This window comes from Cimex lectularius, unplaced genomic scaffold (assembly GCF_000648675.2).
Source record: "Cimex lectularius strain Harlan isolate CLEC.00 unplaced genomic scaffold, Clec_2.1 scaffold118, whole genome shotgun sequence".
Lineage (NCBI taxonomy): Eukaryota > Metazoa > Arthropoda > Insecta > Hemiptera > Cimicidae > Cimex > Cimex lectularius.
In genome coordinates, this window is record NW_019392720.1 from 424,768 (window position 1) to 443,285 (window position 18,518).

General features: G+C 33.6%; 1 protein-coding gene across 1 annotated transcript in view; it reads right to left on the bottom strand.

The window, feature by feature from the left end:
- Positions 1 to 16,289, bottom strand: part of LOC106671090 (tight junction protein ZO-1-like) — a 173,991-nt gene extending 157,702 nt beyond the window's left edge. The window contains exon 1 of the mRNA XM_024226635.1: positions 15,983 to 16,289. Coding sequence (XP_024082403.1) covers positions 15,983 to 16,256 — 274 coding nt within the window. The 5' untranslated portion in view covers positions 16,257 to 16,289. The remainder of the gene's footprint in view (positions 1 to 15,982) is intronic.
- Between the last annotated feature and the right edge of the window lie 2,229 nt (positions 16,290 to 18,518).

The following is an 18,518-nucleotide window of genomic DNA, read 5'->3' on the forward strand; positions in this document are numbered from 1 at the left end:
AGAAAATAAGGATTTTAAAGTGTGTGTGTGTAAAACCATTTTAGAGGAAAATCCTAAATCACTAAGTTTTAAAAACAATCTCCGACGATCTATATCAGCAAAAGCAGCTTTCAAATCGACAAAGATGAAATACGTCTTTTACTTTGGCTTCGACAATCTTAAACTGACGAGTTCGCCAATACCGATAGATTGTCACTAATCGAAAACCCTTTTTGACTTTCTCCTAGTAAACCGTTGGCATCAACATAAACTTCTATGGCCACACCATTCAAACACGAAATACCTCTGTATTTAATAGGATCATTTCTATCCCCATGCTTAAATATAAGCAAAATAACCGATTCACCATATGAAGAAGGGACTGAACCATATTCATAAACATAGTAATAAAAAGCAAAGGAGATATTATTGGAATTGACGTGGTGCATATTTAAAAAAACCATAAAGAATTCTATCTGGGCCCGCTGCCTTTTCATCTTTTAATTTATTTTATACCGGGAGTAGGTCCTCAAGAGTGAATAGTGCGTTTAGAGTGCAATTAAAAATCATAGCTTCTGCATAAAAGTACGAATTTTTGTCGGTTTTTATCGGATTCAGAAGTAAACGGAAGGGCTGAAGCCATGTATCCATAGATACCTCACCACAAATGAAAATCTCTCCTCTAAATCTATTTACCAATTGTCAAAACCTCTTCGCATCTTTTACAGTTGCTATTTGTGAGACAGCGACAGCCAAATCGTACGAGGACAAGCAGACCAGGGCGATAACAGGTTAAATTAAAAAGGCAATCATCACCTTACAAAGCGAGTCTTAACGCACGAATGGCAATTGGACATTATTACGTATACGTTTGAGAAAGAATCGCATTCCCTTCGACATAATTCTCGGCTTAAAGAGAAAATAACATGCAGCACGTTATAATGCTTTAAAATGTTATAATCGTACTCTAGAACATAAAAGGATAATGATAACAAAAGTACAAAACATGTACTCAAGGCGAGGAAAATTATTTCTTTCGGCTCAGGAAAGAGTTGAAATGACATTGCAGCCGCACTTTCTCCTTTTTCTTCTAGACAAACTCATTACACAATGATTAGTGGAATTTGAATTTGAAATAGTAAAACAGAGAAGTCTAATTTTGAACTTTGCAATCGTATTATATTAACATAAACAAATTCATTAGATTTTTGTTTACTAATTAATAGAAAAAAATTGATAGTGGGAAGTTTATGGGCCGACAAACAGCTGAGGTCATCACCGAGTTTTCCTTCTTTTTCTCTTCTTTCGCGCGTATTTTGTTTTAAACTGCAGCCATATTTGCGTCTTGATCTGGTAACTGACTCTCTGCTCTCAAATATATGTTACGTTGATATCCTAGAATGCTGGTTTCTCGTTTGTACATGAGGTTGTCAAATACGGAATAGAAACAAAACATAAAATACATACATATATATACNTAATAAATTACATTCATTACAATAAATTAACACAAACACAACACTCGACAGAAACATAGAAGTCAGGTCACATTCACTCCCCCAGAGTACTCGATATTCCTCGGGGATAGAGTGAATAATTTTGTCAAATTATAGTTAATCGTCGACAATAATTAGAGCATAAACAGTAAAATAGGAAATTTTAAAAAATGATTTTCAAGATTAATTATATTTTAAGAAATAAAGAATACATTTTTATGATCAACGTCTAAATTTTTCTTTCCATTTCGATGTAGAACTTCATTGATCTCGAGTGTCAGAAATGAAGTTATTAATACGAAGGTTCTCACTTCTTTCTCTCCTGTAGTAAATTTGATAATAGGATCGGATTACACCGGTGATGAAGCTGTTGGAAGTAATTTTCTTCGCTGGCAAAATTCCTATGACTCGGCGTCGGGCGTCCTCCCTTTGTGAATTATGTTAACTAAATCAAAAAGGAATAACCATCTTAATGACTCCATTCCCGGGAAAACTAAGTGGGGCTTTGAAACCGAAACTTTCCCTTCTATGGTGATGATAAAAGAGTAAACGGACCTTTCAAGGGTACAGCATCGTCTCTTGCTTCTTTCTTTATTAATATAAAACATGTAACTATTATTAATATATTGCATTATGTTGTCGTATTTTTTCTAATTTGATCCACTTCGTAGGTTTTCAAAGTATTCAATTAAGTTCCTTCTATGATAAACACTGCGATAAGGTATGTTTTGACTGTCAGAAATGTTGGTATTTTATTTATACTGTGAGTTATTTTGTAAATTGTTTTCATGCGATTATAAAACGTGGATGAGAGAAAAGGGGTGTGTTGTTTTTTCGATCGTATCACATCACCTTGACACAGGCCTGCTTCTCGCTGTCTTCAGTAAACGGTTGTAACCTATAGCTCACACGAAGTCACATTGATTTCAAACTTGGAACTAAACAAAGAGGCTTAATCCATCAAAGACACAAAACCTTTTCACTGTTAACAAACGAACAACTAGAGAAACAAACACAGCACCTAGCAACTACCACTGAACCTGGTTTAGGACTGACAGCCAAAAGACGATATCATAAGGCTGACCAAAAGGATCGGTAACGACCAAATTATAATTTTGTAATAAGAGACAATCATTAGGCCAATTGGTTGACTGTTTTCTGATTTTACAAAAACATCGGAGTAGTAACATATAACTAGATATACAGCTACATACAACTACATATAGCTTTAGTGCAGTTTGTACACTCAATGTGTTAAATTGTACTGAAGTATTTTCCCATGAGGTGTTTCATGATTGCTTTTTTTTCTATTTTCTTTGTTTATTAGTTTTGTGAACGAGAATAAGTTGTAGTCTCTGTTAAAAATAAAGAGTATTTATTTTTTATTTTTTTCGGTCGGCTAACTACTAGAGTATTTTTAGTAGCTTCTCGCATTTTTCTTTGTTTCATTTCAACTTTATCTCTACCTCATTCCCTATATCTCTTCTTTTAATTTTGTTTCCTACCGACCAAACAGAGGAGGGTCTTGTTGCTCGTTCCTACCATCCCACACGTGGTTTGTTAAAAATACTTCAATACTTACAGACTGACTAACAATACTCACTCACGCTAAGAAAATGATTATCTAATCTACATTGGCAGGGCTCAGAGTACAGGTGCACGACTGAGGTCCTGCCAATACAACTAAATAAAAAGTCGGTAGTATAGTCCTAATCCTACCGACCTCCTTCCATTCGTGCTAATAAATACATTCATACTGTATGTACAGCATTTCATTCATCCATTAGACTAATTTCCTTTTGACGGGCATGTGGAGTACTCGATATTCCTCGACATCCACGTCCATCTACACAAAACATTCACGCTAATAAATACATTCATATTGGAGAGGTCGCAGCATCTCGGTGGTATTACTACAACCTTGATGGCGGTGACCTGTCCCTCACATCACACAACAAATATATAATTACCTAAACTAATTTGGCGGGCCTGTGAGACCCAGACATACCTCATCACCCACGCAAATAAATACATTCACACTGCAAAATGAAGATATACCACGTGTGGTTGGTTATATGTATCCATACGCATTTATCAAATTTAAGTACCTAATAAGATTTTCTTTGAAGTCACTGTTATGCTTAAGAACAGCATTAATTAGAGAGAGAGTTTTTATTAATTGCATTTTTCTACGATCAGTGGTATTGATTTTGATCTGCCGACTTGGTGTAATATGGAACTAGTTTTGTTCCACATAATTAATTTTGTTTACATATTTCCTCCCAGAATCTTTTGTTGGATTTGATGTGGGTTTTAAATGAAATTTTCCCTTGTTTTGCTTGTAGGTGTATGATAAAGGGTTTGATTTGTGTGTTTTGTTTAGGTGCTTTGTGAACACTGTATGGTCAGGTGATTTCGGGTTCATGCTTATTTCTGTTATCCCGGGGATTGAAGACAAGGAGAGTAGTCGAGTGGTTTAATGTATTTCTGTAATTTAGTTGTTGGGTCTAGTTAACCTTTAAGCAGTCATATTTTTGTATAAAGTCATTGTTCGTCTAGCTTTTTTTCTGTTAAATAAACTCTTCTTAATTCAGTTAACCTTTTTTACACACAATTTTAATTTCAAATTAAACCGTTATTTAAAAACAAAAATCCTATGAAATAGTATGATATAAATATAAGCACGTAATGTAAAATTCGTGTATTTGAAAAAGATTAAATAAAAAATAATAAGGTAGTAGGCTTGGTAGGCCAAATGAAAATTAATTACAATTAAAAATAAAATTATATAATATTAAACATAAAAACAATCATTCCCTTTTTTTTAATTTGACGAAAAAAGCTATATACGTAATTAATTTTATACGGTTTTATTATATATTTAATTTTTTAAATAAAGGAATTTTTCTTTACGAGCTTAAATTCATAATGTTTTTAAATTGTTTGAAAAGATCAATTTGAAATTAAAAAGAGTAAATTTGAAATTAAAAGCGATTAATTTAAAGTTAAAACGGTTGAAATTGAAAAAGGCTAATTTAAAGGAAACAAAGGTAAAATTTCAATTTAAAATAGTTAATTGGATAAATAAGAGTTAATAGAATGAAAAATAGTAATTTTATGGACAAGTAATTAAGGTTTTTAATTGAGATGAAAAAAAGTTAATGGTACGAGCGGGATTCGAACCCACGATCTTCGGGTAGATACACCGCTGCTCTACCACCTGAGCTATCGTGACCTCGATCCTCTCGGACATCAACTCCCCATCTCAACCCTGAGTTTGAGTTTTCCTTCCTTTTGCCATTTTTCAAATGTCGTGTAAACGGTTTGGATTCTCGACGACAATTGAAATGGCGACGGAGAGCTTTAGTGAAGTATACTTCATTTTAATCATTAAATTCACTAATTTCGTGGTCCGCTTGACCAATTAATACATTACAATTAATTAAGGTTTTTAGTTGAGATGAAAAAAAGTTAATGGCACGAGCAGGATTCGAACTTTTTTTTTTGGGGGGGGGATTTTTTCATCTCAACTGAAAACCTTAATTAATTGTAATGTATTAATTGGTCAAGCAGACCACGAAATTAGTGAATTTATGGACAAGATGGAAAAAGTAATATATTTAACATGTTTTTAAAAGGTCCTCGAAGAGCCCCATTTTTTTTTTCAAATGCAGGAATTTTACTTTACGGGCTTACGTTAAAAATGGTGCGAAAATTTGCTAACTTGAAATTAAAAAGGATTAAATTGAGGGAAAAAGCCACATGATGTTGTCTCTTCTTGTTGTGACTACAGTGGCAATAGTGGCAATAAAAATCATCTCTTGTGGCAAGACGATCATTTTTTCTTAATTTACGTATTCGTTTTATTGATAAGTTTTTCGATGATGTTATCGTCATTTTGTGGGTGAGTAGCTAATTGTCTTTTACGCTCTCGCTTTTCTTTAAATTCGGGATTTACGGCGGTTTCTACGGTGTACGTTTGTTGTCGAGAGTATGTGGTTTTTCGTTAACTGCTTCTTTCACACATTGTATAACATTTAAATTATTGTCTGTAACATAAACCGAAAAGGTCATCGCCCAAAAATACAGCCAACTGTAAGTTATAAGGGGTGATTACATGTCATTCGTTTCATTTTCTTCAGTTATCCCCGGCATTCGAACCAAGTCCAGGAGGGACGCTTTTGCAAAAAACCATATCCTAATCTACATTTTCTATTAGATTTCTTATAATTAAATAATTTAATTTGCCAGCTACAACCACATGTGTAATAACACGGAATTTTGATGAGAGATTCCCGAGTTAATTAAATCTCTCCTAGGAATAAATAAGCGGTCAGAGTGAATAAATGAGTGCTATTAAAGAGCCGAAATCAAAAGTGGTTTAAATGTAAAACAACGGAAATTTGTGACAACGAAAGTTCGTAAGAAATAAAAAAAATTGTTCTTTAATTTGATAATCCGTTTTTGGGAAATGATGCGTCGCTCTATTACACAGCAAATGGAGAGTCTAGACAAACCCTAGGGCGATAAACGTCGTACAGCTACGGGAATAGAAAATTATAAATAACCTTAAGTACGATAAGGGACAAATAGACGACGTAAATGAAGCCAAAAAATATTTATCCATCGAATCATACAAACATTCCTGCAATAACAACTATATTCCTAAAGGCTGCCAATAGCCCCCTGGATCCTTGCTGCTCGTCCATTGGAACCGAACTAGGACGGCCGTTCAACAGCCGAACTATTTGACCAAACAGACGACCGGCAATATGGCCGAACGCCGTCGTCCGCTGTAGCCGATTTTCGTCAGTTCACGAAACAGCCCAAATGGATGTAGAAGACTTGTTACTGCTCGAAAATTCTTAGTTTATATACAAATGGAGGGAAAGAAACAAAAATATTGGAAGTTCCATTTATAAAGCTATCCTCGACCACAGGTTACGCTGGACATCTCTCCATTGATAGAGCGGATCATGCATGTCCCAAAGAGCCTGGTTCTCCTCAACAGCACTTGTCAACTTTTCGCAATCCATCGAAATGAAAACGCAACGAAAACGTAAAATGTAAAGAACGCCGTTAAACAATGGTGAGCATTTGATGTCACGTGGTTGTCAGCTGAATTCGAAGTAACAATTTGGCCGAATAGGACGGGAATCCAACTTTATTTGGATCGTAAAGTGCTTCGGCCGTGCACTGCCCAACACGACCGAGCGAATTGGTTCTTCGGTGAACATGCCGGACAATACCGACTTCTTGCAAAATGCCAAATCTCCAACTATTTTCAAAACTATTTCTATTGGAGGCTTTGCGTTTTTTTGTATCTATGGGCAATTCGTTCTAATTAGTATGGGCTGTGATGAAGAAAGAGTGGAAAAAATATGTTTTGCATTTAGGTGTATTGCTATTGTATTGTAGTTTATTACAACCAGCCCATTACAAAATCTTTACAATATCCTGTATTTATTATTAAATTCTATTTTTCGATGTCTGACTTTCATGCATGCAGATTTGTTCAAAAAAGAGCCTGTGATTGCTAGAAATTATTTTACGTGGGGATTCATAAAGACAGAAAAGTAGGGAGCCCTGGACGGAGCCCAGAGCAACACCCCGCTTTACTGGCGACCACTCTATTTTCCCATTACCTGGAGACAAAAGAATTTACCAGTCAGCTGGAGAAGCTGAAGACCTAGTGAAGAAACGTTTCTACTCAAGAGCAAGGAAAAGTTTCTCAAGACAATGGAAGCTCGTAAAATGTTATGACCCATACGAGGAGGAACATAAGTCCTATTTTATACTAAGTTCGTTAATTATTAAAGTTGGTTAATAGTTAAGATTAAAGCTCTTAAATATTGCAGTGAAAACGACAAACACTCATGACAAGGTCGAAGATCATTGCTCAATTATTCAAAAACCTAAATGCAAGAAAAGCGCTAAAAATTAAAAAAAATATATATTTACTGAAACTTTTGATGACGAGTATGGTGCATAACTTATGCAAAGTCGTTAAAAAAAGTTTATATAAGAAGAAATAATAGTGAGAAACAAGTTATTAAAGTTAGTTAAAAGTGAGGATTAAATTTTATTAGCTTTCGCGGTCCGCTTGACCAAATAATAAAAATGAAAAATGGCAAAAAGGAGGGCAAATTCAAAAGGTGGGGTTGAAATGGGAAGTTAGTGTCCGAGTGGATCGAAGTCACGATAGCTCAAGTGGTAGAGCAGCGGCGTATCTAGCCGAAGATCGTTGGTTCGAATCCCGCTCGTGACACTGACTTTTTTATCTCAACCAAAACCTTAACTAATTGTTAGGATTAAAGCTATTAAATATTGCAATGAAAACGAACAAAAACTCATGACCAGATCGAAGATGATTGTCCAAGTATTCAGAAACCTAGATGCATGAGAAGCGCTAAAAATTCAAAAAAATTATATTTACTGAAACTTTTGATGACGAGTATGGTGCATAACTTATGCGCGTTAAAAAAAGATTTGTATAAGAAGACATAATAATGAGAAACAAGGTTATTTCCAAATGTCTTTTTATAATTTATTATGTAATTTTATTGAATTCTTCATGAAGGGATGATTCACGCGGTTAGATTATGCTGGTGTTAAAAGTAAATGATATTCCTTATTGGATTGCGAGTTGTCGGCCAATTTGTCATCACTTTTATCTCCATTTTTCCTGTTCCGCATGTTTTGGCTGTCTGTTTCAGAGCTCGGTTGTTCGAACGCAGGCCGAAAATTGGCCGATTAGGTTAGAATTGGATTAGCGACTAAACAGTTCACAGCTTGAATAAAACTTCCACCTAAAGGAAACATACTTGAAGTGTGTATGACAAAAATGTGGGAAATACTTTGCGATTTCTAGTTTTGGCTATATCCACTGAATACGGCAGAATACCTAAACTCAAAAAATCATTCAAACTATGAAAACTATTAAATTCACTAATTTCGTGGTCCGCTTGACCAATTAATATATTACAATTAATTAAGGTTTTTTTTAGTTGAGATAAAAAAAAACCTTAATTAATTGTAATATGAAAACTATGTTTTGTCCCACGAAACGACCAGCAGCAGTGGACCAAGCCGTGATAAACGTGTAGATTAGTTTAAAAAATTCTCTTTATTGAACGACACCTCCGAAAACAAAACAGGATTTCAGAAATCCTCAGACCTAATTTTACAAACTTATATTTTAAGGCAACAGCGTCGTTCAGCTTTGGCAGAATTACCCAGTGATTAAATCGACTATAAAGCCAACTTCTACGGGAAAAGAAAATCACGAAGCAGTCGACAAACGTTCATGTGGTCAGATAAAACCGTTAATTTGGACGGGTCATTGTAACTATCGCGTTAAAGGATTTCGACAACTTACATTCTAAACGGCTACAAATGGCACTAACAAACATATTTATTTGACTATTGTAGATATTTTACCATTAAATTTAGCTTTTCAAGCTAAAATCAGTCGTAATGGACTTTAACCGTCTTGATAGCCTAGACGATCAACGAAAAGTTCTTTCGCAGAAGAGTGTAATATGTTACGTAAAGAGTTTAAGCGTTTTGGCATTTCATACTGTTGGTAAAAGAAAGGAAAAGCAAAGAGGGGCCAGCAGAACGACACGTTACATTACCGGCATACGGCAAGACTATTTTGTAGGACGAGTCGTACTTGCAAAATATTAAAAAGTTCCATCAACTTCGAACTTGATTTGGAAAAAAGGATCGGATTCGGAGAGTATTTATGAAACGAGAAAATGTTCCAATTCTTAAAGTCAGTTATACATGTAATCAAAACTTGCCTTTGCATTCATTACCAAACTCATTATTCCTATATTTTAAAAAGGATGAACAATTAAATTGGGAGTTTAAAAAGGGCCCCGTGTGCTGGCGTCAATACTACAGGAGGTTATCCCATATGTCAAATTGTACAAAAAAATTTCTATTGTTCAAAATATATTTCTCTATTGTATTCGAGACATATGTCACTTTACTTCAACCTTTCAAAACTTCTTTCCATAAAGTTTCCCGTTTCTCATAAAAAGTTAATACTACTTTAAATTCGATTACACCAATGGAAAGACCGTAGAAAAACCTTACAGGATTGATTTGTTTTATTAGTGTTACCCTAAGCAAACTAAATACAACATTACTTAGAAAATAAATGTGTGGTGATTAGTGACCGTTAATCGATATTTGTTTTAGAAATCGTGAGATGCGGTCTGGTGTGATGTAGGTTTCAGAAAAACATTTTCTTTATCGTGCCAACGTTTCGATCTTTATTGAGATCATCTTCAGGGCCTGGGATTTACAAACATTGTTTACATATTACAATTACATTTTGGATATGGAAAAATGCACTCTCGACACGACACGCAAGAATGACACAATTACAAAGAAGACAAATACTTTGATTGAATATATAAAAAAAAATATATATTTTGCATTGTATAAATTCACTTTTCCACATCCAAAATGTAATTGTAATATGTAAACAATGTTTGTAAATCCCAGACCCTGAAGAGGATCTCAGTAAAGATCGAAACGTTGGCACGATAAAGAAAATGTTTTTCTGAAACCTACGTCACACCAGACCGCATCTCACGATTTCTAAATAAATTAGAAAATAAACTTTTACGAGTATCCAAAGTTCTGATCTTAAGTTTCTGCATACAGGCATGGAGCGCGCAGAAAAGATGCCCCTCTTAATGAGCTTTAAACACATTAACTTAATTTCTAAAAAATCAGTTATCACGAGTGTAAAAATAACGTTTAATTCCTAAAAATGACCTGTCAACACTTGGACTTAATTTAGAAAAGTCCTTTATCATCCATTTAAAATTAACGTTTATTGCTGAAAAAAATGATTTTTCGATTACAACTGTTTCCAAAAATGATTCATACTCTTTGGTACAAAATGGAACACAAAATAAGACAAAAAGTTTCTAAAAATTAGATTGAATTTTTAAACGGTCCGCGATCTTTAAGACTACAAATCAGACATCGTTTCCAGACCGATGTTTTTGTTTTTAAAGCTTCATCCTGGTTTCCTTTTCTCATACCAACACAGCACCTGGGCCATTTCTATGAGGCCATTCTTAAGCCGGGAACACTTACCCGATGCTACGCCATGCGACGCTACCCGACGCCTTGTCACGTTTTGGTAGGGTGTGCACATCTATCCGACGCAAGCACACGTCGCGTACAGTCCACAGCGTTTAACAAAATAATCACTATCACAATCGCATCTTTTGTTCTTAATACACTATTTTGGGCAAAACCTTGTAATAAATTGTTAGTTAAATTTTATGAGCACAACCATCTAATAAATTGTTCGTTAAACTTAATTGTTTTAAATAAAGTTACTCCTAACCATCATAATTAAACAATGTTTATAAAAACTTATGCATTTTTGATCTCGTTTAATTTAGTTTACATTAAAATAACATNTTCAACCTGATGATGAGCTAAAACGCTCGAAATCCGGATCATCTAAAACAACGTACTGTGAGTAGGTATCTTTTTAAAAAGGATTGAACACCACATTCACTCCATCATTTATCATTTCTATAATACATGTAGTTTGAAATAAAAATATGAGTGACCGGTGTTTTGGTCTTCGACTCTACTCGAAGCTTCCCGACGAAAATCTGGACAGTGGGGATCGCAGCGCGTAGAGTAGGTTAGCGTGGCATAGCATCGGGCAGATGTGCACGGGGGTAATACAACCATATGAAGGGGTCAGGGGAAAAACAGTACATCTCCATTTTTCTAAATTTTACAGGAGAGCAAAAAATCGATTTACCATTATGTTTGAAGCACTAGGCTGTTCTTAAAAATTTAATGAAAAATACAGCTATTAAATTTAAACACCTTTCACATCAAATCAAAAATTAAATATTGAAAATATTTTTGCAATATGGATAAATTTTCATTTGGAAAAACAAATCGTGTACTTAGCCTGTTTTTCCCCACAACGTTTCATATGGAAAATCGGAGTTTGAATTTGCGTCGGGTAGCATCGGGTAGCGTCGCATGGCGTAGTATCGGGTAAGTGTGTTCCCGGCTTTAGTTGTGACAAGGATAGAATAGACTTAATATTTAAGAGTTTCATATATGTAGAGATCCATAGGGTCCATTTCAAAAAATTAAACTTATTAAACGTTACTTTTACATTGGTGGAGTGAGAATGCAGTTCAATCTTTCTCAAAAAGACTGGTAATAACTAACCTTTGTAAAATTAAGTGCTTAATGCTCATTAGTAGCAATAACTTGTCACTTGCCAGTATTTACGGAACCAAGAAAATTTACTAAAAATTTAGACAAGAAATTTGCAAACTCATAAAATTGTATCAACTCAGTGATTGTGAAATTTGTTTGCTTACGGTTACAATAAAAAAATTAATGAATCCCATAGGCTTTTTAATGCCATTTTCAATAGTTTAATTAAATTTAAGAATTAGAGAAGAAGTTAAACTGACCAGAAGAGCGAAATATTTCGAAAGCAATTGAGATCAAAGTTTAGACAATAGGGACTTTTTAGTCTGGTTTGTCTTGTAGGATAACCTCCTGAAGTATTGACGTCTGTTCACAGGACGCCCTATATAAGTTATACAATTCTAGAAGATTCGTATCCTATTGAAACAGTCCATTATTTGGGGCCAAAAAAATAAAACTTTTAGGTATAATAGATAATATTTAGATTATGTAATAACTAATTTAATAGATATTTATTTGCATATCAACAGTGCAAAATTGAACTTTAATTATAAAATTGTTGCTGTATGAAGATTCAATGTTTTTAAACTTGTTGAGTTAAATTCTATTATTCTACACCTACCATTCAAATTATTTTTAAATAAGTTACCACAACATTCATGGATAATAAACCAATTATAATATTAAGTACGTTTAATGGGTTTTCAAACATTTCTTGGCCTAATTATGCACTTTATCATAAAATAAATAAATGCAAATATTCTTTACAAAATATAAAATAGAATCAATTAAACGACAATAAAACAATTCGTGTTGTTAAGCTGTTTCTATCTGAAGTTTCTTGGATTTTTTTAATGTCGGTGGCTAAGAGGCAAATTATCCCACAAACACTACCTAAATTTTGTTTTTTAGACCGGAAGAATATTGCCTTTAATTTTAATTTTAGTTATACTTATAATTTTTATTATTATTTTTTATTAAACTTTGACGAGTTTTCGTCCGATTTGATAAGCACGATTTTTTTTATTTTTGTCACACTAATTACAAACGTAGGTACACAAATTAGTTATGTGTTCAATTTTATTTTAATGTTATTTATTTAAGAGGACATTTAGTAGAATACTTTCTTTTTTTAAGTATATTTGAATTTGAATAATTTTCGGAAAATCCTGTCAAATCTATCATGGCAGACGTGTATGTTTTATTTTATAATTTTATAAGCTAGGCTATTTAGATTTTGCCTTTTTGTTTATTTATTTTTTTTATTAAGATTTATGTACTTCTAAGATAATTTTGTACGAAAACGCTTTATTTAAACTTAACTGCAAAAATACAATTTATTTACATGAAAGAATAATTTTCTTAATTTTTGTTACTTTTAGGCTTATTTTGAAAATGTTTATTGAATTTTGAATGAATTGTTCTGATGTACGACATTTAATTACCGAATTATTTTAACATTATTTGTACTTGAAAATGACACAGGTTGACGAAACGTACATTAGAACAATTAAAATAAACACTCTTTCAAGAAAAGACCTGAATGTAGGAAAAAATAAATTATCTGTAGAAAGTAAGAAAATAGAATGTCAACATAACCAAAGAAAAATAATTATTTTCTTGACAGAATAATACAGGTTACTATTAAATAATAAAGAGAAAAGAAATAACTACAAAATCTTACTACCATTTTAACGCTACATTTAAAAAATAAGTCACATTTGAAAAAAATATTTTTGAGCAGAAACTATTTTGTAAGGAGACGTTTTAAAAATTAAAAAAAACCTCAACACAAAAGCCCATATGCCGGATTAGTTTATATGGAGATTAATTGAATAGTTGTTACAACATTAATAGTTTAATAATTGGGTTTTTACTTCAGTTAAAAAAAAATCTATTTCAAATAGGTTTTTAGTATAAAAATTAGCCACTAGAACTGTATTTTGTCATAAAGTTAAAGTAAAAAATATAAATATTTGTGTAAACAAACAATAGAGGTATCAATTTATTAGGTTTTCTCAAAAATTACTCAATCTAGAAAACATTTAAACAGAATTTTTTATTATAAGGTCTACTTTCAAACGTTGTAATTAATTACAGTTGTTTTTAAAATGATACGATATATGTGGGATATTTTAAATGGTAGCCTAAATTGTTATTGGCATATTCATCAAATTTTATGAAAACTGGCGAAAACAATTAAAAAATATGCTTAGATAAAACGTTAGATATTGCAAAAATTTTCTGTTACATCAGATGATATAGGCCAGAAAACAAAGGTTAACAAAAAAGTTCGTTTTTGATTTGGAAAGAATTTTGCAGTATTTGATTTAACGTGTTATTTTTGCAATATCTAACATATTTCTGGACGGATTTTAAATAGATTTCGCCATTTTTTCAAAAGCGAATGACATTGATAAATCTAAAAACAAAACTGTAAGTTACCATTTGATTAAAATAAAAATATTTCCTCTTGTTCAAAAATGAAATATGATGAAATGAAAAAAAGTAAGGCAAATTTTTTTTCAAATGCTAGTAGACATTGTTATTTACACATTCATGAAGCTCATTCGTCTATATGAAAATTTTACTCCCATATCAAATCTGCAGGAAATAACATATCGTGTGACAGAGGATTCTGCGATCGACGAAGGATTAATTTGTAAAAAGATCACCGTCATCTTCATCGCAAATAAAGGCAAAAACGAACAGTTGTAAACATATGGTTATTCCATTTTTTGCCTAAGTTTTTTAAAATTGGAAATAAATGGTTATGATATTACATTAAGACAAGAAAGAAAGTTAAACAAACATTCATTATCGACTTCAAAACAATTTTTGCACTATCTGATGTCTTTCTGGAACGATTTCAAATTTTTTTGCCATTTTTTATCAAATCGAATGAAATTGATGAATCGAAACAAAAAATTGTAGGTTTCTATTTGAATTTGTTGGCAGCGTTTTTATTTACGAACAAAAGGTGATCAGGGATGAGGCCTAAATTAGGCCGGCCTAAATTGATCACTTTTTCTACGTAAATTCAGTATGGGGGCTGACAAAGTACCAGTAGAGCCTACATTAAAACATTCCGTTTAAGTTTTTTTTTTCCCTAAGTGGGTTAGTTTTTGAGATAAACCAGTTACACCAATAAGTTGTCTACAGAAACGAACAATTACTGTAAACTTATTACTGTTTTGAAACTTCAAATAAATGACACTGTGTTAAGCCAGAAAACAAAAGTTAACAAAAAAATTCATTTTGAAAAGTATTTTGCAGTATTTGATTTAACGTGTTATTTTTGCAATATTTAACATGTTTCTCGACGGATTTTAAATGGATTTCGCCATTTTTTCTAAAAGCGAATGAAACTGATCCATCTAAAAACAAAAATCTAACAATAATTTTTTTTCAAATGCTAGCAATCAGTTATTTACGTTCATTCGTCTATTTGAAAACTGGCAAAAACGAATAGGAAATAGATTAGAACACCATTGCTTTTAAGTCAAAAATGAATTTTTGTTTAGCTTTGAAAGTCAATGATGACTATTTAAGCCAACTGTGCTATTTTCTTTTGGGCTATTTAGAAAATAAAAATTACAAAAATTTTACTCCCATAACAAATCTGCAGGAAATGGCATATCGTGTGACAGTGGATTCTGCGATCGACGAAGGATTAATTTGTAAAAAGATCACCGTCATCTTCATCGCAAATAAAGGCAAAAACGAACAGTTGTAAACATATGGTTATTCCATTTTTTGCCTAAGTTTTTTAAAATTGGAAATAAATGGTTATGATATTACATTAAGACAAGAAAGAAAGTTAAACAAACATTCATTATCGACTTCAAAACAATTTTTGCACTATCTGATGTCTTTCTGGAACGATTTCAAATTTTTTTGCCATTTTTTATCAAATCGAATGAAATTGATGAATCGAAACAAAAAATTGTAGGTTTCTATTTGAATTTGTTGGCAGCGTTTTTATTTACGAACAAAAGGTGATCAGGGATGAGGCCTAAATTAGGCCGGCCTAAATTGATCACTTTTTCTACGTAAATTCACAGTGTGGGGGCTGACAAACTACCAGTAGATCCTACATTAAAACATTCCGTTTAAGTTTTTTTTTTCTAAGTGGATTAGTTTTTGAGATAAACAAACTACACCAATAAGTTGACACTGTATGCATGTAAAATTAGTGAAATGTCATTAATAGCAAAAGAAGTTTATTTTCTATTAAGAGGACGAAACCAATTTATGTTTTCGACTATTGACTCAAATAAGTTTACCTTTTTTAATGACCGAGTTCAAAATGTGAGGAGCTTCCTGTTCGACGATATAGACGAAATTTTTAAAAGCGTCCACGCTCTTTTTCGAAAGGAGTGAAAAGAACAGATCCCCTTTGACATTGTCGTCGAGTTCGCGGTTGATAAGCTCCTCCTCGAAAGTGGTGATGACCTCCTCTTTGACGAGCGCTGTCAAAATGTTGGTGCACTTCAATTCGCGAACAATTGACTTTTTCTCTTTTTCGAGATGCCGGCAAATCTCGGCGACCGAACCCATGACCGGAGCACCCGAGGCGGCCGAGCGCTCAAGCCAGACTGAATGAAACCGAAACAAGAGCCCCCTCGAACGTCCTCCCGACGAAACTATCCGGACTTCACGAACACTTCATTTACACTGCTTTTCTCCATCACTCCACTAAGCCTGCACTACACCACAACCAAGCCTTTTCCTACAAATAATATTTATTTATCAGCTAGACATTTATTTAATATTTACGAGAAAATTAATTAAAGGTCACTAAACACCACAGATTTAAGAGAAAGCAGATGGCATTGTTCACCCTTAACAAAATAACAAAACGGTTTGCATTGCAATTAAATGTACTTACACGTGTTAATACAATGACCGGCAAAAATTTCCACCCACTTGTAATATAACTTTACAATATTATTTACCATCACTGTAAGGTAAAGGTCCCGGGTTCGAATCCAGCGGCCCTGCATTCAAACCCGACATAATTTTTTATGAATGGGCTTTTTTTTCAAACACAACGACACCCCGAGGGTAATAACCTTGTAGTTGAAATACCCTCATAAAAAAAAAAAAATACTTACACATGTTAATAAACTGACCGGCAAAAATTTCCACCCACTTTAAATATATTTTTTAAAATTTATTATAATCTGTAATTTTGATCTCGTTTAATTTGGTTTACATTAAAATAACATGTTGTAATCAGTATAACAACAAAATTACATGCACTTAGTTTGAAATAAACTACAAAAACTATGAGTGTCCTGTTCTGATGCTACCCGACTAAAATAGTGTATTTTTACGAGCAAAGCTATGAAATAAATTGTTAATTAAATTTNTTTTTTTTTTTTTTTTAATTTATTACAATCTGTAATTATTTTTACAATATGTACACATGAACTACATGAACTTATATAGAACTATTTACATTGAGGGGAGCATATAATCAATGTTATCCTCCCTCTTCACTTTGTTTATCTTGTTTTACTGTTTACTCAGAAAGGAGGTCGCGGGGCCATTTCCTCTTGAGACCCCTTTTGGGGTTGTCGGGATGGGTTCTATTGGACAGGGCTTGGGCAAGACTATTTGGATGGTGGGAGAGTTTTTTGTGGAACTTGGTAAATTTTTGGGGAATAAATTTTTGGATATAAGGAATTTGAAGATCGTTGTGGAGGGTAGCATTTGATACATAATAAGGAGCATTTACAATGGATCTGAGGACTTTAGATTGAAAGGATTGGAGACGTTGGATAATGGAAGGTTTAGCGGTTCCCCACAGTTCTATTCCGTACGTCCAAATCGGTTGTAGTAGTGTTTTGTAAATTGTAAGTTTGTTTTTTGACAATAGTTTAGACTGTCTTCCTTAAGTCTGTGCAGTAGACCGTCTGTCTAGGTTTTGGCGTGTCAGTCGTGTATGTTGTTTTCACGTTAGTCGTGAGTCTAGGTGGAACCCAAGGTAGCGAACGCAGTCGGATTTGAGGATAGGTTGTTGTAGTATATCGTGAGAAATGAGGTTTGCTTCGGAATGTAAATGTGACATGGACGCTCTTGCTTTCGTTTATCTTCATTTTCCATTGTCTACCGACGGCTAACTCATTAAGGACAAGAGGAGCGGTGCTGGAATACATATACCTAAATTAGGGATCAGCATCTCCTCCCCTCTAGGTAATAACACCTCAGTCTTTCAGGCGGAGGTCTGGACCATCAATGTTTGCTGCAGAACACTCATGGATAACAAGATTAAGGGAAAAGATATTAGAATTTTTTTCCGACAGTCAGGCCAGTCTTAAGTCATTACAAAAAGAGCTATCAACATCTAGGCTGGTGGAGGAAACTGTTGAACTTATTAATAGGATTACTACCAGGTACGAGAATAGGGTAACCCTCATATGGATACCAGCTCACAAGGGACACTATGGCAATGAAGAGGCGGACAGCATGGCCAAAGGAGGCTCAAATACTGCGTTTGTCGGGCCACAACCGGTATGCCCCCACTCTATAAGCACAGCGAAAGAGAGTATTAATTACTGGGGCATGAAACAATTCCTTAAAGAATGGAATCTGTCCCCCGGACATAGGCAATCGAAGGAGTTTCTGAAGGAAATCAAACCAAAAGAAGCGAAATGGTTATTCTCTAACTCAAGGAGGGGAATTAGGAGGCTGATAGGTATCCTAACGGGCCATTGCCCCTTGAGAAGAACCTCTTCATAATGGGTATTCTACCAGACCCCTTTTGCCGCTTCTGTGAAATAAAAGAAGAAACGGCTCGACACTACCTCGCAGAAT